This window comes from Corythoichthys intestinalis, chromosome 9 (genome assembly GCF_030265065.1).
Source record: "Corythoichthys intestinalis isolate RoL2023-P3 chromosome 9, ASM3026506v1, whole genome shotgun sequence".
Classification (NCBI taxonomy): Eukaryota; Metazoa; Chordata; class Actinopteri; order Syngnathiformes; family Syngnathidae; genus Corythoichthys; species Corythoichthys intestinalis.
The window spans coordinates 47,657,422-47,682,265 of record NC_080403.1 but is presented as its reverse complement, the minus strand read 5'-3'; the positions used below and the strand labels follow the sequence as shown (position 1 = coordinate 47,682,265).

At 40.1% G+C, this 24,844-nt stretch overlaps 1 protein-coding gene across 4 annotated transcripts in view; it reads right to left on the bottom strand.

Annotated features, from left to right (window-relative positions):
• The window catches only part of eif4ba (eukaryotic translation initiation factor 4Ba), a 30,165-nt gene extending 5,321 nt beyond the window's left edge, over positions 1-24,844 (bottom strand). For all 4 annotated transcript variants that reach the window (XR_009064313.1, XM_057844907.1, XM_057844908.1 and 1 more), the window contains exons 1-12: positions 24,681-24,844; positions 16,307-16,447; positions 14,877-15,082; positions 14,609-14,725; positions 14,432-14,486; positions 8,924-9,070; positions 7,320-7,442; positions 2,783-2,959; positions 2,432-2,699; positions 2,218-2,306; positions 1,791-2,034; positions 1,688-1,725 (exon numbers count right to left, since the gene is read on the bottom strand). Coding sequence is in view for 3 of the 4 variants with exons in the window: in XM_057844907.1 (XP_057700890.1) it covers positions 1,688-1,725; positions 1,791-2,034; positions 2,218-2,306; positions 2,432-2,699; positions 2,783-2,959; positions 7,320-7,442; positions 8,924-9,070; positions 14,432-14,486; positions 14,609-14,725; positions 14,877-15,082; positions 16,307-16,447; positions 24,681-24,693 (1,618 nt within the window). In the remaining variant the exon portion in view is untranslated. The remainder of the gene's footprint in view (positions 1-1,687; positions 1,726-1,790; positions 2,035-2,217; positions 2,307-2,431; positions 2,700-2,782; positions 2,960-7,319; positions 7,443-8,923; positions 9,071-14,431; positions 14,487-14,608; positions 14,726-14,876; positions 15,083-16,306; positions 16,448-24,680) is intronic.

Genomic DNA, 24,844 nt, shown 5'->3' with positions numbered 1-24,844 from the left:
TATTAAAAAAAATATATATATATATATATATATACGTATATATGGCTCCAACAGATACTAGGAACAACGTCCGACGTCTCCATTCAGAAGAGCGCAATCCTTGGGACAGCTAAGATCCTGCGCAGGACCCTCAAGCTCCCAGGCCTCTGGTAGAGGACCAGAGCTTGAAAGGAGAGACCATACCGCCCGGGTGGGCAAGACGACATTTAAATTTTATTTTTTTTAAATAGATAAATATATTACCTAAAAATGCCGTTACGCTTGATAACACACATCACTTAAAAGTTAGGATTTTTTTCCCACGTGTTTCAATTGAATTTCTATTTGTGTCAAGCCATTTTTAAATTCTAGTTAAGTTTTAAGTTAGTCTAAACTGTAAGTCCTGATAGGATTTTGAGTTTTTGCAGTGTTCAAAATAAATGTATGATACAGGCTGTATTGGAGCACATTAGGGACCAGTGCTACTTGGTGTTTTATCCAGCAATGACTACTGAGCTAAAAGTAACAGTTAGCATTATTAAGTTTTTATTTTACACCCTCATCACTCCACAACGCTATGTTATGTTAAAGCCTGTGTGTAAGACACGTTAGCCACGCATCGACAGTGGTCATAATGAATAGAAACCTAGCCCTCCGCAGGGCTAACGTTACGTGAGCTAGTGACAGTAACGTTAATCTTATTAGCGCTTAGCGCTCTTTATAAGCGCTTAGCGCACTACTGCTTTAAGATGGCGGCTGTTTACTAACGCTGCCCAGACGCGGCCAAGTCTGTCATTTCGCATCTAGTTCAACATACATGTGATCTCTATGAGACGCATCAGACGCTACCTGCTACCAACGTAGCATCGTGCGGGCTAGTATTTAGCAACGTCGGCGTCATTTGTAGCGGCTGTCGGCTGCAATAAGTTTTTTTTTTTTTTTTTAATTCTTCCTCTACGTACATGACATCAGCGCGTTGTGCCGCATTAAAAGTAGTCCGAGCAAAACGTGATGCTTAGAGCTGTCAAAATAAACGATTACTCGAGGTGAATAAAATTACTCGGATCAGTTTTTAAACTCGAGTTACTTGAGTATTCGTTTCAGCTCTAAAATCAAGTAAAAAGGATCGTTTTTTGATTTTGAAATAAAAACCAAAACATTTTTTTTTAAATTAAATATCTTTTTTTTTTTTTTAAGGGCTAAAAAGTAAAAAGGAAAAGAAAAGAAAGGAACTAAAATATATACGTTTTATACTCTGCAACCCTCCCGGAAACAGCACAAGTACTGTTAATAGTACGTATAGTACTGTAACATGTTTAGAACTTTTGTTCAAATAAAGACTCCGTATCGGATCAGGACTTGAAATCGGCAGATTCCCAAAATCGGGTGACTCGGACGCAAAAATAAGCAATCGGGACATCCGTAATTAGTAGGGTCCCTACTTTTTGGGAATCCAGCTTGTACATTTTCGCCCCTCCAATTTTCACCACTTTTGTTTTCAGGTATAACTATTTTATCTCCTGTGAAAATGATCTCAACTTTCACTAAAATAACATTGATAAAGCATTTATGAATTATAGTATTTCCTATTTTATTCCTATCACAGTATTGTTTTGCTAATCACAATGCTTTAAAATTTCAAGAGTTACTAGGACCAAAGTTCGCGGAAATCCCCCACTGTGTCCCCATGTGCACCTGTGAGCCTTACCCTTTCCAGATCCTCGTTCATCTGCAGAATTCGATGAGCTAAAAAGAAAAATCAAGTATTACGTGCCATCTATACTTGACAGGATTGGAAATTGTACCCTCACCTGAACTTGGGAGGAGCTGAACCAACAGGGGATACTGGGGAGCGGCCATCGGATTCAGCAGAGCTGGCGCTGGCTGCACTTCTCTTTGCCCAAGCGTTCTCCTTAGGGGGAGGTGCAGGCATCACCTTCAGTGGCTCCTTGGTGGGGGGAGGCGGTGCGGCGGATGCAGGGGACGAGGACTCGTCTTCCCTCCCACTGAAAACCTCATTCTCCCCGGAACGCTCACCGTCTCGACACCGTGACCCTGGTGGACGAAACAATGGGAAGCTAAATTGTGCTGTTTGAACTGGGCTTGTCCAGTTTTTGTACTGGAATCAATCTTGTATGTTCTATAACGGGTGAGGCACACACTAAGAAACAAACAAAAAAAAAAAACGCAAAAATATAACGACGTCAATCTGTGTGGAAAATAACACATCAAACTTACCTCTACCAGACCCACTTCCTTGCTGGGAGGACTCACTTCCTGTACGAGATCGCTCGGTGTGACTTTCCTCATTTCGCCAGCTTGGGTCTCTGAATGTAAAAAAATAACCAAAATGTCTAAGAATATACTGTTGGCTTTATCTAAAAACAGTGCATTCATTTCAGTTGCAGAATACCATAATTACAACCGCTTCTAAGCAAGGAAAACCACACACTTGTCTCGTATCTTTCTGTCAGGGCCCCGGCTCTTGTCTTCTTCCATCTGCCTCTGGAGCCTCTCCTCCTGTTTTTTTAGCCTCTCCTCTACCTCCCGTTCCCTGGCTGCCGTGTCAACGGGTTTGGCGGCACCAAAGATAGAGGAGGCCCTGCTGCTAGAGGTCTGTGCGGCAGCTGGAGAAGTTCCTCCGCCGCTGCCGCCGCTACCTTCTTCATCCTTGGGCACGCTGCGAGGCTTTAAATTCAACTTAGGCCTCTGCTGAGGAGCTGTATTGGGAATAATTAGGTTAAAGTGAAGCACTAATTTTCTGAAACCCTAACAACCAATAAATTCTCAGAACTGCACTGACCTCTTTCTTCACGCCTCTCATCCCGTCTTTCGTATCGGTCGTCATTGTAACGATCTCTGTCCCCGTAACGATCTCGATCGCCATACCGGTCATTGCTACCTCGACCGTCATCATAATCGCGACGGAAGCTGCTGCCAAAGGCGCGACGGCCTCCACCACCACCACGAGAGTCATAACCTAAAAAGCATAGAGAAAATGTATCACTTGCAGGCACTTGGACAGCTGTTATTGTTCATTACCTTTGCACCTGAATTCTTTAAGGCCGAGTTATGCTTCCGCGTCAGACCTGCGCCGTCAAGGAAGACCCGATTTACGACCGTCGCCTCTTGCGCCTTTGAAATTTTCTGACTTCGCGTCGTGTCAACGTGTGTGACGTAGTGGAAATGGACTGTGATTGGTCTGCTTAGACTGTTGTTTCCGGTTCAGTGAGAAATCACTGCCATTGTCAAACATGATTTTTCTACACATGGAAAAATGGACCAAGCTGACGAGTCTCAACGAAGAGCAAGTACGACAACCTCTGCAATGTCTCGTCAAGACATTATGAAGATTGCCAAATGGCAAGCAATTCGTGGGAGGAGATTGCTGAAAATACGGGGCTGGAGGTCAACCAGCGATTGAATAAAAAAAAATGGAAGAACCACCAAGACAAGTATGTGTGTGTCCGGAATAGAGTGGCCACACGAAGCGGTGAACCAGTTGGCCAAAAACTGCCAGCTTTTTATCACTTTATGTCGTATTTTTGGTTGATGTACTTCATCATTTATTGTGTACATATTTTTGCCGTGAGTCTGACTTATTTACGTGTCACACTTTAAGTATATGAAGAATAAAGCACAGGTTTGGTGTCAAAAGAGTTGTTTTGATGTTTAGTTTTTTAACAACAGACAGTTCACACACGATACATCACTGAGAGTGCCTCGGTGCTGATTAGAGCTGGGAATCTTTGGACACCTAACGATTCGATTATGATTACGATTCAGAGGCTCTGATTCGATTATAAAACGATTATTGATGCACCCCCCCTCCCTTTTTTTTAAAAAAAATGTTTTGTCCACATTTACATTTGCACATGTCTACTTTGGTCAAAGTTTTAAAACTACCGTAATTTCCCGAATATAAGGCGCACCCGTGTATAATGCGCACCCCAAATTTACTTGTAAAATTTGGGGAAACTTATTGTACCCGTTTATAACGCGCACCCTAATTTTAGCACCAATAAATAGAAGTATACAAGAAAACAGAGCTCGTGTACAGATACAGAGATGTCATTTTACTGACTGGTGAAACACAGCACAAGCATAGCACATTGGTAGTTCAAAACATTACCGTAAACTGACAATATTTACGGTAATAATATGATTTGACAACTTCTCCAACTTACCAGAATCTAGGAGAAAACAAAACGGATGTGACTTTTCTTTTAAAGGCTGCTGTATAAATTGCTCGTTTCCTCATGATGAATAAATGTTTCTTCCATGGATTGATACGGTAAAACTACTGAACTATTGTTATTTGGGTTTGAGTTTCCCGAGGGACCGATATAGTTGACGGACAGAGGAAGTGTGTGTCCTTACATTTGTTATCCTCCGAATTGTGGAGCTGCAATAAACGTTGACTCAAATGAGTTCAAGAAACTAAATTCTGTGCTTTATGAAGAGTGAAAAAAGCAGAATTTAACACAGACGAAATCATTCGGCCGATTAGTGTGAAGTATTACCGAAACAAAATGGTGACGTCACGTACCGTAATGGTCGGCAACGGGTCGCCGCATACGTTTCTTCAACACAACGTGGCCGTGTCAATGAAAAAAAATCGGTTTATATATATATATATATAATACATATATATTTCTGTCTCCATCCATGTACCCGTTTATAATGCGCACCATGAGTTTACAAGTTGATTTTGGGGAAAAAAAAGTGCGCGTTATATTCGGGAAATTACGGTATTTCATCATTTAAAGATAGATTCAAGACAAGATTCTGCCGATTTAGGAGTATTTTAGATTAGGTTCGCTACAACAGAGCCTTCTAGAGAGGTCTACTGCTTTAAGATGGCGGCTGTTTACTTATGCCGGAAAGTGTCATTTCGCATCTCTGTTCAATAATACATGTTTAAAGGCCCAAGTAAACCAGATGCATGATCGTTGCGGTTCCGGTCCGACTCCGGTAAAAAATAGCGCCGGAGCCAATCCGTTCCCATTATATTCTATTGTTCAACGTATACCGGCCGCGCCAGTGCTCCGGATTGACTGCGAACCACCATGAGGCATGCGGCCCGCCGGATGGTATAGGCTATTTTCTATTTTTGCCGGACACGCATCCGACAAAATGGGCGGAGCTGGGCCTGACGTCAAAAGCCCAGGTGCCTAATCACGGTTTAAACACGAGCGAAGATGAATGATGAGCGCTTCATCATGGAGGTGGAAAGTCCCAAAGTGATATACGATGCAGCAGATCGTTATTATAAGGACAGCATTAAAAGCGAAGCTGCAAGGTGTCCTATTATGTGTGTTTTTTTGGCAATGATATTAAACACACGGCGTGCAGACAACTTTGAGCGGGAAAAAAAAAAAAAGCAGCGTATCTGGAAGTGGTTCCACTGCAGAAATTCTCGTGCCCGGCGCACACACAATGTCGGTTTGTATGCAGAGTCGAGGGGGAAAAGTACGAAAGAGAAAAAAGACACCCACAAGTTTCGACTTGGTGGTCTATTCAAGACGTTTTTCTTTCTTTCCTACATTTCACTTGACTCTTCATAGAAAAAACAACAGTTTGCGCTGGGCACAGGAATCTGCAGTGTTGAGACACCAATTCCAAGTATGCCGTTTTTTAGTTCGTGTAGTATAGAATTCGCTATCCATTTTATAAATATTACAGATTATTTAACAGTTGTTTATAACAGCTCTATGAGATGTTATGTGCCATAAATTTTAAATGTGCACAAAGCTATAAACCCACCGACACAACCAAGGGCATAATAGCCCCCCTTCCCCCCACACACGGAGCCCTGATCTCAACATGATGCAGTCAATCTGGAATTAAGAGACAGACACAGCTAAAATATTGTAGCGTCGCCGGGGCTTTCATCGGTGGTTAATTTATGCACCAACGCGGGGCTGTCATTGGTGTGCTGGTGCACCAGCGCGACGCTCCGATTGGTGGACTAGATAGCGTCAGTGTATATAGTTGTTGTTTTTGTCATTGGTGAGGTGGCAGGAAGTTAATAAAGAAAAAGAGGAAAAAGGCATTGAAGCTCGTGTGTTGTTTTCGCGGCCAAACTTCCGCTGAGCAAACGTTACAATATCAATATGCAAGGAAAAAAATGTGCTCTCTCTCTGCTTCTCTGATGAGTACAGACTCCGTGTGTTTGTCGTTGTTTTAAATGCCACATTATCGCGCGGGATCACGCGAGAGCTCACGAGGGGACGGAGTTGGCGGACCGCAGCCGTGCGCAGCCGGTATGATTTGCCTGTTTTTGACGTACTGCGTGGCACGCAGTCAACACTGAACCGGACCGGAACCGCAACGATCATGCAGCTGGTGTACTTGGGCCGTAACACCGACGTCGTCTGTCATTTTGCATCTAGTTCTACATATATATGATATCTACTGTAGCCGTATGTTTGTAGCAACTAGCAACTGGGCGTTGTTTGCAGCGGCTGTCGGCCGCAGTCAGGTATGATTTTTTTTTTTTTATCTAGCGGCATGAGTTGAACATGATATTTACTCTCGGTCCGTTCCTCATTGCGTCCCAAAGACCGTGCTGACTGTGTTTTACTTCCGCTTTACCTGGTATAATTCAATAATCGGTATTTGGATATTCGTGAATCGTTCTCGAATCTTCCACGGCCGAATTGCAAATAATCTAAGAATCGGAAATTTCGCACGCCTCTAGTGCTGATAGCGTTAACATCAAAGCTTCCAACGCAATTTGGGAAGTTCCATAGATGCCAGAAATCTGCTATGGCTTCCCACTGGCTGGTTTTAGGACATGGCAAACAAATCGGGCTGGAGGGCTTTGCAGACCTCGGACAAAACGCTGGACGCAGTGCTCGACGCCAGTTTGAAGCTAGCCGCCACAGCTAGCTGGTTTCCACCCGAGGCTAGAACTATGCGGCATCAAAAGTCAGACAGACAGCCTCAAAACAGTCTTCTGTGTCGCCTGCGCCTCAACATTTGTATGAACAACATTTATTCAATGTTGATGAGGTGAAGATCCACATTCAAGCGTTCCATCTTGCATTGTTCATTTTTTCTCGGTAAAACTAGTCAAGAGGAAGTCAACGAGCATGCTCCAAAACCATACAAACAAAACGCCAGACCCCTCAAATGGCTTGGCGGTGAAATACAGAGCAACGCGTTCCCTCACCGCAGAACTATCGACTGCTCATTGACGCCGTAGTCACTTCGCCGTCACCACAACGCAGAAGCATAACTCAGGCTTTTTATTGTTAAGGTTTGTGGCCGTGTATTAAACAGTTACAGCTATCCAACAGCATCCATTCAGTCACCAACAAAGCTGGCCGACTCACCTCCTCTATCGTAATCTCGTCGGTCTCTGTCATCGTAACGGTCTCGGTAGCGGTCTCTTCCGCTATCGTAGTCCCGTCGTGGACCATCTCGGAAACGATCCGACTCATAGCGATCCCGGGATCCTAGAAGACATTTTTGATGCATATAGTTTTCTAGCTAAAACATTTGTTGATCTCTGCGACTTCTTCACTACTGGAATCCATAGTTTTTGGTGTGTGGGAAATTTTAGTAGTCCCTTTTTGTCACTAATTTCAATTTGGGGTGATACATTTTCCACTTCTGGGGAAATACTACCATAGACCTCAAAATCTATTGACCTGACACTTCGTCATTCTCTGTGTCACGCCTTACCGTAAGGGGCTGGACCAAAGTCTGCCTCATATAGGAGGAGTCGGTCGCAGACAGCACATCTAGCGAGCCCAAGCTGGATTTCAGCCGGATTTCCAAGGTAATTATTACATTTTTTGTACCATGCATGCATTTTTAAACGTTGTGGAAAAAAATAAAACAATGGGAGAAATTAGCTGCTACTGCATCATAGTTCGCCATATTTACATAAAATAAACGCTAACTGCACATTTTTTTTTGCTTTTAACCAAGAATCGAGACAATTTTACATCCATCTCTATAAAGAATTCTGGGATTTAAGCATTGATTCACAAGAATTTTCACCAAAAAAGCTCAGTTTACGTCGGGCGGCCGCTAGCCACGTTCACTAACAGATTAACATTGTAAGTCGAGATATTTATGAAAAATAATATATATATTTTTTTGATTATGGCTTTTAACCAAGAATCGAAACCGTTTTAAGTCCATATATATGAAGAGTTCGGGGATTTAAGCATTTATTTACAGTCATTTTATCCAGAAAAGCTCTGTTTACGTCAGGCGGCCGCTAGCTACATTTACTAACAGACTAGCATTGTACTACTACATATTTACATAAAACAAACGCTAATTGCACATTTTTTTTCCCTTTTAACCAAGAATCAAGACTGTTTTATGTCCATATCTATAAAGAATCGTTTTGTTGTTGTGTCGTTTTTTTATGTAACATTGCAATAAAAAAAAAAGTTGCTATTTTCTTCAAAAACTTATATGGTCATTATTGCTATTGATCCTAAAAATATAGGTGATTATCTCTCCATTTGGCGATTTTTGTGCATCTAGTGGAAAATCTGAGAATTTTATAGCCTTTTAAGTTTTGTTATACTTATATAAAAAATAATCGGAATTTTATAACGGAACAACTGATTTTTTTTTTTTTTTTATGCCGCTGCCCACGGAGACTCATATATGGCTAAGGTAGGTGCCTGTTTTGGTTTTAGGTCGGTAGCAGCTGTGGTTTTGAAAATATTGAAGTTTACGGATCGGCCCTGCGCACCGTGTCATGTCAATATATTATGAAGTCTATGATACTACTGTATTAGTACATGCAGGAATGTGTCTGTGGCTGCAATTAAACACTATAACAACAGTACAAAAACATTCAACCATCTTTTGCTTGTTTGCATTTTTGAGACACAAAGCTAAATGTCCGAAAATGCTGCCTCTGAAAATCCAGCTCGAATGATTCCTACAGTAATCCTTAAACGTGACCTACTCTCTCCAAAGGCATCATCCCTCCTGGGTGGTCCATCGTCAATGTCTCCACTGGGCCGAGCCCTCCAGTCACTGTCAGTCTTGTCAGGGCCCATGTCCGCCATTCTCCCACCTCGGTCTCTGCCTCCCATCATTCCACTGTCTCTCTCTAAGTAGAAAGACACATGTATTGTAAATATCCAGAGATGCCAAACCCATAATGGCACTAGGGCTAAAGATCACTTTAGTAGATTTGATTATTGACATTTAATCGGCAACATTTATTTCTTTATGCTTTGTTCTCTCAAAACTGCCCTCTCTCCAGCCTGCTGTTTGAAACGGCACTCGTCTGTTTATAATGCAAATGCGCAGTAATGACAATGTGCGTCATGCACGGTGAAGGTCATGTGCATAGGTGTTCACCTGTATTGTAAACAGAAGCACTAACAATATTACTATTGCCAACAGGTGTCAGTTTACTGTTGGTCGAGCCTACACAGAGTTCGAAACCATTTTGGCAGCAAATCATTAGAGGTCGACTGATATTGAATTTCTTTAAAGTTTGATGCAGATATAGCACATTGATTATGAAAGGCAAGTGAAACACTCCCATAAACGCACATATTCAAAGAAATTTTCATTCTGCTACTTCCGTTTGTAACAGCGGCCACTAGGTGGTGCAAATCTTGATTAAAAAATCAGCCAATCATCATCACTCAAGCAGTAAACATAATAGTTATCCTATTATATAGGCTATATATCAGCCCCCCCCCAAAAATAAAAAATACTGTAATTTTCGGACTATAAGCCGCTACTTTTTTGCCACCTCATTGCGGCTTATTTGTTAATTTATTTGGGTAATAGGTAACACTGCGGCGTCATAAGACTATCCTAAGACTATCACAATAATGATATGACACAGCATTAATGAATGCTTATGACAGATATCATTAAGTGTCATCAGGCAAATTTTGTCACTAACTCCATTTATGTCCAGCTCGGATCTTTTACATCCATTCAAAGTTGAGATAACCTGCCAGATAAGACGAAATGACTTCTGTCATAAGCAATCATTAATGCTCATGAAACTGTCATCATTATGATGGTCTTATGACTGTCTTATGATGCCACTGTCAAATAAAGTGTTACCACTAACTATCTTTTGCTGTAAATTAGGGCTGCAGCAATCGATTATTTTAGAAGTCGATTAATTGATGAACTACTTAGTTCGAATAATCAAGTAATCGGATAAGGAACATAAAAAATTAAAATATCTGATCTGAGCCTGAAACAGTATAAAAACAAATAAATGAGGATATACGTACAACAAAAGAACAATTGGCTAACTTACATAGCAAAAGTTCTCTAGTTTAAATGCTATAAAATGCCAATGTTTTTTTACAATGCTCTTTACAAATAGTTCAAACACATTCCCACAAGAAACGGCTAAATATACCTTTAAACTAAATTACGAATGCATTAAAAAAAACATCTCAAACAAAAACTTAGCTTATGTTGGTCTTAACAGGGAGCAGCTGGATTCAGCCATGTGAAATGAGGCAGACTAGAGGACAGTGTATCCACCCAAATCAATAAACTAAATGAAAACACTTTCACAACAAACCATTACAACGCCACTTTAATTAAACGAATACTCGAGGCAGTAAAATTTAATTAGAATATTTTTTTTCCCTAATCGAATACTCGAGTTAATCGATTAGTCTTTGCAACACTACTGTAAATATCCCATAGTATGTGAGGACATTTGCATTTTATAGGCTGGCCGCCTTATCTATGAACAAATGTCGTTGTGTCAAATTTGGTTGGTGGCGGCTTATAGTCCAAAAATCTAATTGAAAGGCCAATATATCGTTTGAATAAAACATCATTTTCCAAACAGTGAACCTAAACTATAATATTGGCTAGACATCCGCCATTGGCCGATACATTGGTCGACATTTACAAATCATCACTGCCACCAGTTGGTAGTAGAGTGCACTAACCACTCTTGAAATGGTACAAAGAGTGTGCTTTTCTAATGCCCAGCGTAAGATGGCGTCGTTACAATGGCAACGAAGATTTGTAAAATGTTTCACCAAACATAGTGAAGAATATGATGCAAAACCTCTAGTAGATTCCTCTTATTTACTATCAAAACGTTTCAAGTTGTATATCAATTTAATGTTTACAATTTATATCTACTGTATATTTGCACAGTCACAGGGTTTCTATAGGTATTATCAAGTCTCATTTAATGCCCATGCCCAACTACAGATAGTCTGTGTGTGTGAAACTAAGTGGTAAACAATGGATATTTTCAATGTATGAAAATTCAAATGTAATTTAAACATAACAGCAGCTTGTTTGGTGAGAACACAAGGCTCAGGAAGGCCATGCATGAATGCATGTAGCAGAGCTAAGAGTGGAACACTAACAGCCCCATCGATGGGTATTACCTTCAGCTCTAAAATTAGCAACCAGTGTATCTACCGGGACATATGAGCGATTCCTAGGTTTAAGATAAGGTAATTCTTTCGAAGCAAAAACTGAGAAGCGTAAACACTCATACTTTCACACAAACTCATCCAACAAAATGAGAGGGCTATATTAATAAATTTGATTGATTTATTTCAATGAGTGTGTTGAAATGTGCATTTCCCCATCTTTGTGCGCCAGCCATAAGAAGAAGTTAATGGCGAAACACTCAGTTTATTTTTTTTTCTCAAAAATGTCTCTCTCTGACATCACCTCTGTGCCCACACTCACACACACATAAGCAAAATTAGATTTAGACAAATTATGCAAAAAAAATTTTTTTAAGTTTTAACTTTACATAATATTTAATGCCTCGAACATTTAGTTTAATGCTTTTTAAGGCCTGAATTTTGACTAAATCCATTTAATGACTTTTAATGCTTTTTAATGAACCGCATAAACCCTGAGTCAGTGAAGGTGAGACCTTTAAAAGGAGCACTCTTAGTGGGTATGTTTTTTTTTCTTTTTTTGCACAAATTATATGAAAATGTAGACGTGAGCGCAGTGTTACTTTAGCAAAGATTGTATTCAGTGTTGTGCACAGGTGTGTGTTAATGACTGGACTTTTAGACTTAGGGATGGGCGATGAAAAAGTAGCGATATAAAAATTCTTTAAATATATTTCTTAAATGTGAGATGGTATTAGACTTTAATTTCAAATAAGGTACTCCAGTTGTTATACAGTATTTATGTTTACATTTAAGTATTTGAACAAGTGTTTCATGAACTAGGGGAAGAAAATTATAAACATTTGTATTTATTTGAATTTGCCTCAGTACACTGCAATAGCCTGTTTGAATAAAATTTCTTGTGGCATGTCAGATTTGGCTTTAACAGACTTAAGATTTTCTCTCCCTTTGCAATGAAATTACCAGGATATATATACAGTGGGGAGAACAAGTATTTGATACTCTGCCAATGGGAAAACCCATTATATATATTAGGGCTGTCAAAAATATCGCGTTAACGGGCGGTAAATAATTTTTAAAAATTAATCACGTTAAAATATTTGATGCAATTAATGCACATGCCCCGCTCAAACAGATTAAAATGACAGTACAGCGTAATGTCCGCTTGTTACTTGTTTTTTGGTGTTTGGCACCCTCTGCTGGCGCCTGGGTCCAACTGATTTTATGGGTTAGTGCAATGAGTGAGCATGGTGTAATTCACATCAACAATGGCGAGCTACTAGTTTATTTTTTTATTGAAAATTTTTACTAATTTTAATAAGACGAAAACATTAAGAGGGGTTTTAATATAAAATTTCTATAAGTTGTACTAACACTTATCTTTTAAGAACTACAAGTCTTTCTATCCATGGATCGCTTTAAGAGAACGTTAATAATGTTAATGCCATCTTGTTGATTTATTGTTATAATAAACAAATACAGTACTTATGTACCGTATGTTGAATCTATATATCCGTCTTGTGTCTTATCTTTCTATTCCAACAATAATGTACAGAAAAATATGGCATATTTTATAGATGGTTTGAATTGCTATTAATTACGATGAATTAATTTTTAAGCTGTAATTAACTGGATTAAAAATTATAATCGTTTGACAGCCCTAATATACACACACACATTATATGTATATTGTATATCGATAATAAGCCTAAATACATGAGGATATGACTTTTTGCCCATATCGATCAGCCCTAGTTAGATCGAGATTGAAATATTCGTCTCTGCTTACCTACTACCTGAAATGTATGCGCTTCAAATACATCAAGAGTATTACCGTAATTTCCCGAATATAAGGCGCACCCGTGTATAATGCGCACCCCAAATTTACTTGTAAAATCTAGGGAAAATTATTGTACCCGTTTATAACGCGCACCCTACTTTTTGCACCAATAAATTGAATACAAGAAAACAGAGCTCGTGCACAGATACAGAAATGTCATTTTACTGACTAGTGAAACACAGCACAAGCATAGCATATCGGTAGTTTAAAACACTACCATAAACTGACAATATTTACGGTAATAATATGATTTGACAACTACTCCAACTTACCAGAATCTAGGAGAAAACAAAACAGATGTGATTTTTCTTTTAAAAGCTGCTGTATAACTTGCTCGTTTCATCATGATGAATAAATGTTTCTTCCATGGATTGATAGGGTAAAATGAAAGTGAGAACGTAAGTCGGAAATCCGAGAGAGCTCATCGCTGTCGACAAGACAGTAACAATAATAACTATTGTGATTCGGGTTTGAGTTTCCCGAGGGACAGATATAGTTGACGGACACACACAGAAAGTCTGTATTGTTACGTTTATTATGGTCCAAGTTGCGGAGCTGCAATAAACGTTGACTCAAATGAGTTCAAGAAACTAAATTCTGTTCTTTATGAAGAGTAAAAAAAGCAGAATTTAACACAGACGAAATCATTCGGCCAATCAGAGTGAAGTATTACCAAAACAAAATAGTGACGTCACGTACCGTAATGGTCGGCAATGGATCGCCGCATACGTTTCTTCAACAAAACGTGGCCGTGTCAATAATTTTTTTTTTTTTTTTTTTAAATCGGTGTATATAAAATATATATATATTTCTGTCTTCATCCATTTACCCATTTATAATGCGCACCATGATTTAACAAGTTGATTTTGGGGGAAAAAAGTGCGTTATATTCGGGAAATTACGGTACTTGTGGCATGTCAGATTTGGCTTTAACAGACTTAAGATTTTCTCTCCCTTTGCAATGAAATTACCAGGAGATATATATGTAAATATATATACATTGTATATCGATAATAAACCTAAATATATGAGGATATGACTTTTTGCCCATATTGACCAGCCCTAGTTAGACTGAGATTGAAACATTCGTCTCGGCTTGCTTACTAGCTGAAATGTATGCGCTTCACACACATTAACAGTATCAGTTAAGAAGTTTATATATTTTTTTTTTTACCTCATAATAAATCGTCAACTTTCAGCAATACCACCAAGCCCTAGCAACACACTTGAAAAAATTGCGTCTTACCTTTATCATTCGACTGGTCTGCTATATCCACACGGATCCTTCGGTTTCCCAGGTTCTAAAGGTATGAACAGATTGGCAGAAATAAATTTAAAAAATAGAAATGCTACTGTATGTTATGTGTGTTGCAGAATTGGTGCAGAGAACGTAAAAACTCTACTACATTGTGCATTGCCTCACCTCCTCATTGAGACTTAACGCACTTAGGAGAGACTCCACATCATCAAACTCAGCATAGCCGAAACCCTTCAACCTCTCATGGTTGCTGGGTTCACGAGGGAGACGCACTGCACTGATCTGAAAAAATGAAAGAACCAGGCTCCAATATTAAACATTAGGGTCAGCATCAGGAAAAAATAAGCTTGCAATTCTCACCAATATTACATGCAACTATTTCACAACTGCAGGCATATTGCCAGCTCTGATGGCGTGAACATTTAATACATACTGCCAAGCCGCGAAAGAAGTCTTTGATCGACTCTTCAGTGACATCATAGGGAAGGTTGCCGAGAAAGGCAGTGTATGGCGGGCTGCGAGGCAGTCGAGACCGATCAATATTGGGCTCACGAGCCGAACGGGGTGCTGTGGGCAGGATGGATCGGTCGATAGGCGGGGCCCGGAATGAATCCTCATCTGTGTGCCATGAAGTTGACACTGAAAAGTTGAAAAGAGGAAAATTAAATCAGACTAATGTCAAAATTTAATATATATGGCGGGAAACACAAACGACTGAAAAAGCTGTTTCTGCTCTTGCACTCCTCTTTAAAATAAACTGCTTTATTTTAAGCCAAAACATTCATGATTCATGCCGCATTAAAACCCCAAACTATTTTTAATAGGTCCGTTTTACCCTGGAAACCCCCATTTACGGACATCGCGCAACCACTTTTGTTTCAACCGAGCCATAAAAAGAAGGCAATTTTATTTAGGTTTCAAAATTTCTCGTTTTTAGCTTAGAATCATTAATTGATGTCTAATATTTAGTTAAAAAAAAAAAAAAAAAAATGACTTTAAAAAATTATTCAGTCGCATATTCTAAACTTTAAAAAAAAATTATGTCACAATGAAAAAAATGGTGTGTCAATAAGTCACGGATATCTACCTCATAGCTATCGCTTAATTGTATTTTTTTTTGGTGGTGTCGCATTTCCCAATATGTTAGATGATAAATAACCGATCCAAACAAAGAAAAATTGAAAAGAATAAAAAAAAAACATTTAAAAGAGTAAAATATGAAAAAGAAAATCTCGACCACTCCTTGATGTCTGCGATTTCTGCATCGTGACCCTTGTTATATTACCATGTTTCACCCATAAAATCCCCCAAAAATTCCGCTGTGGCCATTCACAGCTGTGTCTAGACACTCGGTGATACATGCTACATGGAATTTTTGGATCCAAAACCCGGTAATTACTCGTTAAAATCATGGCGTCTTTAATTACGCTCTCTCGTGCTCTCCCCTCCATTCTGTTAAAGTGATCCATAGATAGACTTGTAGTTCTTAAAAGATAAATGTTAGTACAAGTTACAGAAATTTTATATTAAAACCCCTCTTCATGTTTTCGTTTTAATAAAATTTGTAAAATTTTCAATCAAAAAATAAACTAGTAGTCCGCCATTGTTGATGTCAATAATTACACAATGCTCATGGGTGCTTAAGCCCATAAAATCACTCGCACCCAAGGGCCAGCAGAGGGCGACGAAACTCCAAAAAACACAAGTAAAAAGTTGGCATTGCACTGTGCTGTCATTTTAATCTGTTTGAGCGGGGCATGTGCGTTAATTGCGTCAAATATTTTAACGTGATTAATTTTAAAAAATTAATTACCGCCCGTTAACGCGATAATTTTGACAGCCCTAAAAAGAACGTGAGCTCACCATCTCCATCCAAGTCGTCCGTTTCATCAGCCCAGCTAGTGGTTTTGACGGGGTAGCTGGGTGGCGGGCCACTGCCTCCGCTTTCGTCCGCCAAGAAGTCTGTCAGAGTTAGGGTCTTCCCCTTCTTATTCTTCTTCTTAGCTAAAGGAAAAAAAAAAACACAGTTTGCACATTTACTTGGCATGCCGTGACGAAAACGACAGTTTCACTTAAAACTCTATAATCTTGGTTACGTTTGACTGTGACTGCATGAGCGACATAATATCTTGTTTTGGGATGATTAATGTGCCTGCATATGTTAATTCTGCTGCTGTGAAATTCCACATGGGATTAATTAAGAAATGCACCTATTATTAGGGATGTCCCGATGCTGATTTTTATTTTGTTTACGAACAGACTTTTTCAAGATATGTTTTGCAGATACCGATCCGATACATATAAAAAATCAACACGGTTCCAAGAAGGTTAGTTCAGGTGGTGAAAGGAAAAAGGTGACGCTTCCCATTAAAATGAAGAATGAAATGATAGAAAAATATGAGCGCAGTGTGCGCATCAGTGAACCGGCTCGACAATACGGCTGAGAATAGTCTTTATAAGGTGACAATTATTATTGTGGTAACATCGCCAAAGAAATCACTATATTCGTCAGGTGTTTAATCATTTATTTCAGAACTTGTGCAAACCAACAGGTCTAATGTCCGCTGCCGTGAACGCCAACAGCAACAGAACATTAAAAGAGAAAGTAAAATCTCTACCGCACCTTTCTCACTCAGCCACATCAGCCACGAGGTGCTTTCAGGTACAGCACGCAACATACAACCGCAACATTAGAACCCGATTTGCTCCATTACTACAGGAAATTATATAATTATTCCGATATTTATGATTTATTTCTTTTGCTATATGTAATTGCCATTTGTAATAGTACCGGCAATATTAAGGGTTGTGGAACAAATGAATGGATTTATTATGCATTCTTATAGGAAAATCCTGCTCGGCGTTTCACCATTTGGACTTACAAGGTCCTGGAACTAATTAACTTCGTATGTAGAGGTACCACTGTATGTATAATTCACAAAATGAATTTAGAGTGGACATCCACCTGAGTCATAGTAATGAAGAACACTTCAAAAAATTATCTGAATGGCAAAGAAGTCTGTAAGGAGGACCCAATGTATTTTATCAACAAAAGGCTGACTGCAAGCTCTATTGTGGATTCCAGCATTCTTCATATTTAACTGTTAACATACTATTTGCCAATTGACGTCTGTTTGCATTCGTGGCCGACCACCTGTTTCCACTTCCTACTTAATGTGTAAATATTCGTAATTCAACCATCTACAAAAATATGACTGTAGCGGTACATAAACGGTTATGCAATTACAGTACTACCTCGACATTTGATCACTTTGACACACGATCTAATCGACATCCGAAGTAAAATTTGACTATTTGTTTCTATATCCAACATGTTCGAAATACGACGATTTATGACAGCGCCACAGTTTGTTTTCATGCAAGACGGACGCACAGCAGATTTCCTTGTGCGAGAAAGTAACATGGATTCCTAGAATGTTAGCGCAGGTGCTGAAAAAAGTAAAAACAGTGACGCTTACCATTGAAATAAATATGGAAATTATACAAAAATATGAAAGTGGTGTTCACATCCGTGAACTGGCTTGACAATACGGCCGTAGAATGTCTACGATCTCGACGCTCCTCCTCAGAACTCCGTTCACCGGTCTTCGTTAGTTAAGGTGACAATTATTATTATTATGGTAACATCGCCAAAGAAATCACCAGCTTCCTCAGGTTTTTAATCATTTATTTCAGAACTTGTGCAACACAACACGGCTACTGTCCATCGGAGCTGAAGAGAACATGAAAAGTGAATGTTAAAACTAATGCACCTCTTACACTCAGCTACGCGGTGCATTCAGGTATACCACGCAAAACACATCCGCCACATTAGAACCCAACTTATTAGATTATTCCAGGTACAGTGGTACCTCTACATACAAACTTAATTTGTCCCAGGACCTTGTTTGTAAGTCGAAATGGTCGTATGTCGAGCAGGATTTCCCCATAAGAATACATTATAATTCCATTAATTCTTTCCACATTCCAAAAAACCTACACTAAATCCTTAATACTGCTGTTACTATTGCAAATAGCAATTACAAAGAGCAAAACAAATTATGAATAATAGTAATAATAATACCTGTAATAATGTAACGAATCGTGGGCTAATGTGACAGACTTTTTTTTGCAGTACCTGAACGCACATCGGGGCTGTTTTGATGCTGGCATTGTGTTGCACAAGTTGATGGAATAAATGATTAGAAACCTGACGAAGCTGGTGATTTCTTTGAGGATGTTACCACAATAAGAACTGTCACCTTAACTTGTAAAGACTGGCGAACGGAGGTCGGAGGAGGACTGCGAGATCGTAGACATTCTGCGGCCGTATTGTCGAGCCAGTTCACGGATGCGCACACTACGCTCAAATTTTTCTACCAATTCATTCTTCATTTCAATGGTAAGCGTCACCTTTTTTCCTTTATTTCACCACCTGCACTAACCTTCTTGGAACCCGTGTTGATTTATCTCACAAGAAAATCCGCTGTGCGTCCGTCTTGCAATAAAACAAAAACTGCGGCGCTGTCATAAATTGTATTTTTAGTACGAGCATGTCATGGGATGCAGAAACAAAAGACTGGCGGACGAAAGAGCACCGCCGGCAGAGATCGACATTCTACAGCCCTATTGTCAACCCAGTTCATGGATGCACACACCATGCTTATATTTTGCTATCATTTATATCTTCATTTCAATGGTAAACATCACCTTTTCTTTCTTTTTTCCTCCACCTGCACTAACCTTTTAAGATCCAGTGTTGATTTCTCTCACAAGAAAATCAGCCATGTATCCGTCTTTCGGCAAAACAAAGATACTGCGGCGCTGTCAAAAATTGTCGAATTTCGAGCATGTCTTCGGACGTAGAAACAAATGGCGAATACATTTTACGTCGGATGTCAAAAAGATCGTGTGTCAAAGTGATCGTATGTAGAGGTACCACTGTATTCTTAATATTTATCATTTATTTGTTTTACCATGTGTAATTTCCATTTGTAATAGAGGCGGTATTTTTTAAGGATTTAGTGTAGGTTTTTTGGGCTGTGGAACAAATTAATTGAATTATAAACTACAGTGGTACCTCCACATACGAAGTTAATTCGTTCCAGTTAATTCGTTCCAGGACCTTGTTTGTAAGTCGAAATGGTTGTATGTCGAGCAGGATTTTCCCATAAGAATACATTATAATTCCATTAATTCGTTCCGCAGCCCAAAAAGCTCCACTAAATCCTTAATAAATACTGTTGTTACTATTGCAAATAGCAATTACAAACAGCAAAACAAATACATTATGAATAAAAATCGGAATAACAACAACACCTGTAATAATGTAACAAATTGAGGTCTAATTTGGCAGTCGTATTTTGTGTCGTGTACCGGAACGCACCGCTGGGGTGATGGCAAAGTGAGAGTGTGCAGTTGAGCTAGTATCCCTTTAACTTTTAACATCCTATTGTTGCGGTCTGTTGGCGTTTTTTTGTTTGTTTTTTTGCAAAAGTTCTGGTTAAAATGAATAAAAACCTGAGGATCTCTTTGGGAATGGTTGTCACCTTTACTTATGAAGACTGACAAACGGAGGTCAGAAAATTATTGTCAAGCAGTTCAAGGACGCGCACCCAACGCTCATATTTTTCCATTGGAAAGCCTCACCTTTTCTCTTTTTTCACCACCTGTTTTAACACTCTTGGAACTAGGGCTGCACCTATCGATTATTTTAGTAGTCGATTAATCGATGAACTAGTTAGTCCAAATAATCGAGTAATCGGATAAGGAACATGAAAAATTAAAATACCTCAGCTGAGGCTCAAACGGTATTAAATTAAAAAAATAAATAAATTAGGATCTATGTACAACAAAAGAACGTTTGGCTAACATAGATAGCAAAAGTACGCTAGCTTAAATGCTATTAAAATGCTAACATTTTTCCCCCCTCAATGCTCTTAATGGTTCAGACACAAATTCCATCAGAAAAATCAGCTAAATATGTCTATAAACTAAATAACGAATGCATTAAAAAAACATTAGCTCAAACAAAAACTTGGCTTATGTTGGTCTTCACATTGAGCAGCTGGATTCAGCCATGTGAAATGAGGCAGACTAGGAGGCAGTGTATCCACCCAAATCAGTAAAACTGAATGCAAACACTTTCAAAATAAACCATTACAACGCCACTTTACTTAAACGAATACTCGAAGCAGCAAAATTTAATTCAAATCTTTTTCTAATCGAATACTCGAGTTAATCGATTAATAGTTGCAGTACTACTTGGAACCCATGTTGATTTCACAAGAAAATCCGCCGTGTGTTCGTCTTGCGGGAAAACGATGAAACTGCGACGCTGTCATAAATCATCAAATTTCGAGCATTCCGCCGAATGTAGAAACAAATGGCGAGTCAAATTTTACGTCGGATGTCGAAAAAGATCGTGTGTCGAAGCGATGGTATGTCGAGGTACCACTGTATTCCTATAGGCCCCAATCACGTGACGTCACAACTCTACCCCCCTGACTGGTGCCGCCATATTGTCCGCCAGCTCATCGTGTTTACATATTACCGCTACGTACATTCCTCCTATTACTACGTGTTTTTCTGCTTGTCTAAGGAATCACCGCCTAGTAAATGAACCCAAAAACCTTCCTGACAATCGTTAACATTGATTAATCAAAATGGTGAAGGCATGTGCGGCGGTTGGTTGCAGTAACAGAGAAGATAAACGGTCATTTTAGTAGTTACTGTGTGGCCATTGTTAAAAGGGCAAATCTCTAAAGCAGCACGGTTTGTTTATCTCGGTCCATGATGCGTTTGTGTCGACAGCCGTCAGACAGCGGCGAAAACATCAATATGATGCCAACACGATCGCAGACATCATCAGACGGAGACTACGAAGCTCGTCGCCACAGTTGCGCAGCAAGAAGGTGAGCGCAACAACAGGTGTTGTGCCAAAAAATAGCCGCCCTGTGTGAAATGTCCTCCCTGACGAGGGCGCCCACACGGAAACGACTTTCTTGTACCGTGAATATGTATTATTTTACTCTGCTTGAACTAATAAATGTCATACCTGTGTGATTGTCATTAGGATATGGTCGTGAAAACCTGTAGACTAATACATTTCTGTTCAAAGATGGTTATGTGGCCCAGTCCACGATTTGTTACTAAAATACAGTACTAATATTTTGTGTAATTTAATTATTTAAAACTGGTCTTACGGTCGTAAATCCATTATTGTAATACGTCAATGAAAACATTTGATGTTTTCCCCTCAATAAAGCGTTATAAGTAAGCGCTCCCGTCAGGAGGGACAATTTACGCGGGGCAGCTATTTTACGGCACATTCCAGCCCGTTATCGATCACGTTTCATTTTACCATCGTGACAACGGTGACGCTCAGCGGACCAAATGTCGGTTTATATTCGGGCCGGTGCCGATTTTAGGTACCCGACTCCTCATCGTGACATAAACTGGAGTATGATTGGAAATTTTGTGGTCTCAGGACAGAAGGAGACATCGGTTTGGGCATCAAATATGGATCTGGTGACAAATAACGGCTTTTATGCAACTCATCCAATGAGTCTACAGCGTCTGAAAGCACCGGGGCTTCCATAATTTGCAAGTGAATCCACCTTTAGAAACTACGATCATTGACAATACGGAAACACAATGACGGACAATGGCGACACAATACAGCGATCACGTGATTGTGTGACGTTGGTGATTGGGGTCTATAGACCAGGGGTTTTCAACCCAGTCCTCAAGGCACACTGTGGGTCCTGGTTTTTGTTCCAGCCGATCCAGCAGAGACAGTTGAACCAATGAGGCTTCTGCTAAAACAAGCCACACCTGACTGCAATCAACTGATTGCACTTGTAAAACACCAGATTGGGGAAAAAGTGTTGTCATCTTGTTTGGTAAGAATGAAATCCTGCACCCACAGTGTGCCTTAGTGGAATAGGTTGGGAACCCCTGCTATAGACCCCACTCACATGACCTCACAACCACGCATCCGCGCCATATTGTCCGTCAGGTCTTCGTGTTTACGCATTACCGCTACGTAAATTCCTCCTATAATGGCGTGTTTTTCTGCTCGTTAACATTAATAATCAAAATGGTGAAGGCGTGTGTGGTGGTTGGTTGCAGTAACAGAGAAGATAGACGGAAAGACGAAGTTCTACCGTATTCCGAGAGACCCGGAGAGGAGAGCGAGATGGACTGCTGCAATTCGATGAGAAAACTGGGCACCAAACGATCACTACAGATTATAAAGTAATCATTTTATATCTGGTAAGATGCATTTAATATATATTTAGAGGGTTTGGGGCTGACAACCACAATTAAGAGCAATGAGAGGCTAATTGCCGACAACATACAGTTTCAAATTCAGGATGCTTATTTCTTCCACCATCATTATTTTTTTAATAATATTTAGCTGGTACCAAGTGAAAGAAGTTAAACAGGTGTGTCCAAACCTTTTGCAAAGGGGGCCAGATTTGGTGTGGTAAAAATGCGGGGAGCTACCTTGGCTGATTTACATAGAACAATATATTTAAACAAATTTTAGCAAGCCCTTCTGTGTGTCAAATTTGCTTTACAATTTTTTTTTTTTAATTCATAATTTCAACAATCTCGTCTTTGTGGCGTTCTCTTTCAACACTCGGGCTCTTGCGAAATACTGCTGCTGTGAAAGTAAACTAGCGTCAAGTGGCTAAAAATTTCTCGCTGCATATCTTCCCTGTAATGTTGTCGTACATGTCAGTGTGTCTTGTTCGGTAATATCATTATCGCGTCACATCGAACTCTTTGAAAACAGCGACTGTCTCTTTGCAAATGAGGCAGACACAGTTGTTGCGTATTTTATTGAAGAAATAGTCCAATAACCACCTATCCTTGAAGCGTTGGCCATCCTAGTCAACTTTTTTTTTTTTAAATTGATTGTCGCCATTTTAAAAAATTGGAAGTATAGGGTCACACGGGGTAATGTTGCTTAGAGTGCTGCTCTTAAAGTTTTTCAAAGTTTCGTGGGAATAGGCTGAGTTTCTGTGGACAAGATAGTTGTAGATATCAGGGTAGCAGATGTCAGGCAGAGACAGCGGGTCGAAAAATATCGATTTAGGCATCAAATATGGATCTGGCGAATGGATAGACTGAAGCTTTTCCACATAACGCCTTTTATGCAACGCATCCAATGAGTTTACAGCGTCTGAAAGCACCGGGGCTTCCATGAATTGCACGACAAATTGAAACCATTGAGAATACGGATAAACAATGACGGACAATATGGTAGCCGGATAAAGCGACACGTGATTGTGTGACGTTGGTGAGTGGGGTCTATAGGAAACCCTGCTCGACATACGACCGTTTCGATTTACAAACAAGGTCCTTGAACGAATTAACTTCGTATGTAGAGGTACCACTGACCACTGTACTTTCTTGCTAATTATTATGAATCAGTGAAAGAAGAGCCAGTCAAGGGCAGCACGTGGCAGTCAAACAGATGTCAAAAAACACACTCCATTCATAAGGTTGACTACTTAGGATGCTACCGCAGCTTAGTCAGCACAACGCGCGCTGACGGGAGTGTACCGCTGCTGAGTTGGCTGGCTTTTACGGCCTAGCGCAAGTCGCAGCGCCGCGGTTCCAGTGCGCAATCGTCGTAATAACTTTGACCGGAAAGACTGCGGCCGCCCCGACGATGAAAGGCCACCACGGATGTGTTTGGGATGCGAGATAGAGCACTACAGCCGACCGGGTTTAATCACGCACATACACTAGGGAGCGCGGACGTACACGTGGGGAAAGTCCTCGGATAGCCCGGGCTGATCGGCCCAACCCCTCCTCCATTAAACGCGCCTGCGCCCGTTGCTGTCTGGTGTGCTCCGAGCTTTAGCTAGCAGTTTGCTAACACGTCACATAGCGACCAAGTCTACGCAATGCAACTTTAACTAAGGCGTATCAACTAAACACCAGACAAATTCGACTTGTTGCATCAACAAATACAAATGACATGTGGTGAGAATGTTCAAATGAAGCGAGTCGTTGCTTCGTGCAGTTACCCTCCTTCAACGGTTTCGCATGTACCATCTTAAAAATAGCAATCGGCCCATTTTCCTGCACCAGAGGACGACGAGGAAGTGAGCGAGGAGTTACTTACAACTACCAAACGCGATGTGCTGAGATATTCGGCTTTAAAACGGGCTGAATTCTAGCCCAACCGACCCTATCGGTTCACCCACATAAACCTCACCTGACGCCGCCATGTTGAAGAGCGAGTTCGCGGTAGTTCCCGGATGAAAGCGTCAGCGGGTTATTATCGGGAGCGCGCATTCGCGTTCACGTGCTCCGTCGAACTGCCACGCTCTCTTCTCTTCCCTTGGACTGCCGTCATTCACACTTGCTGTCTGCAATATT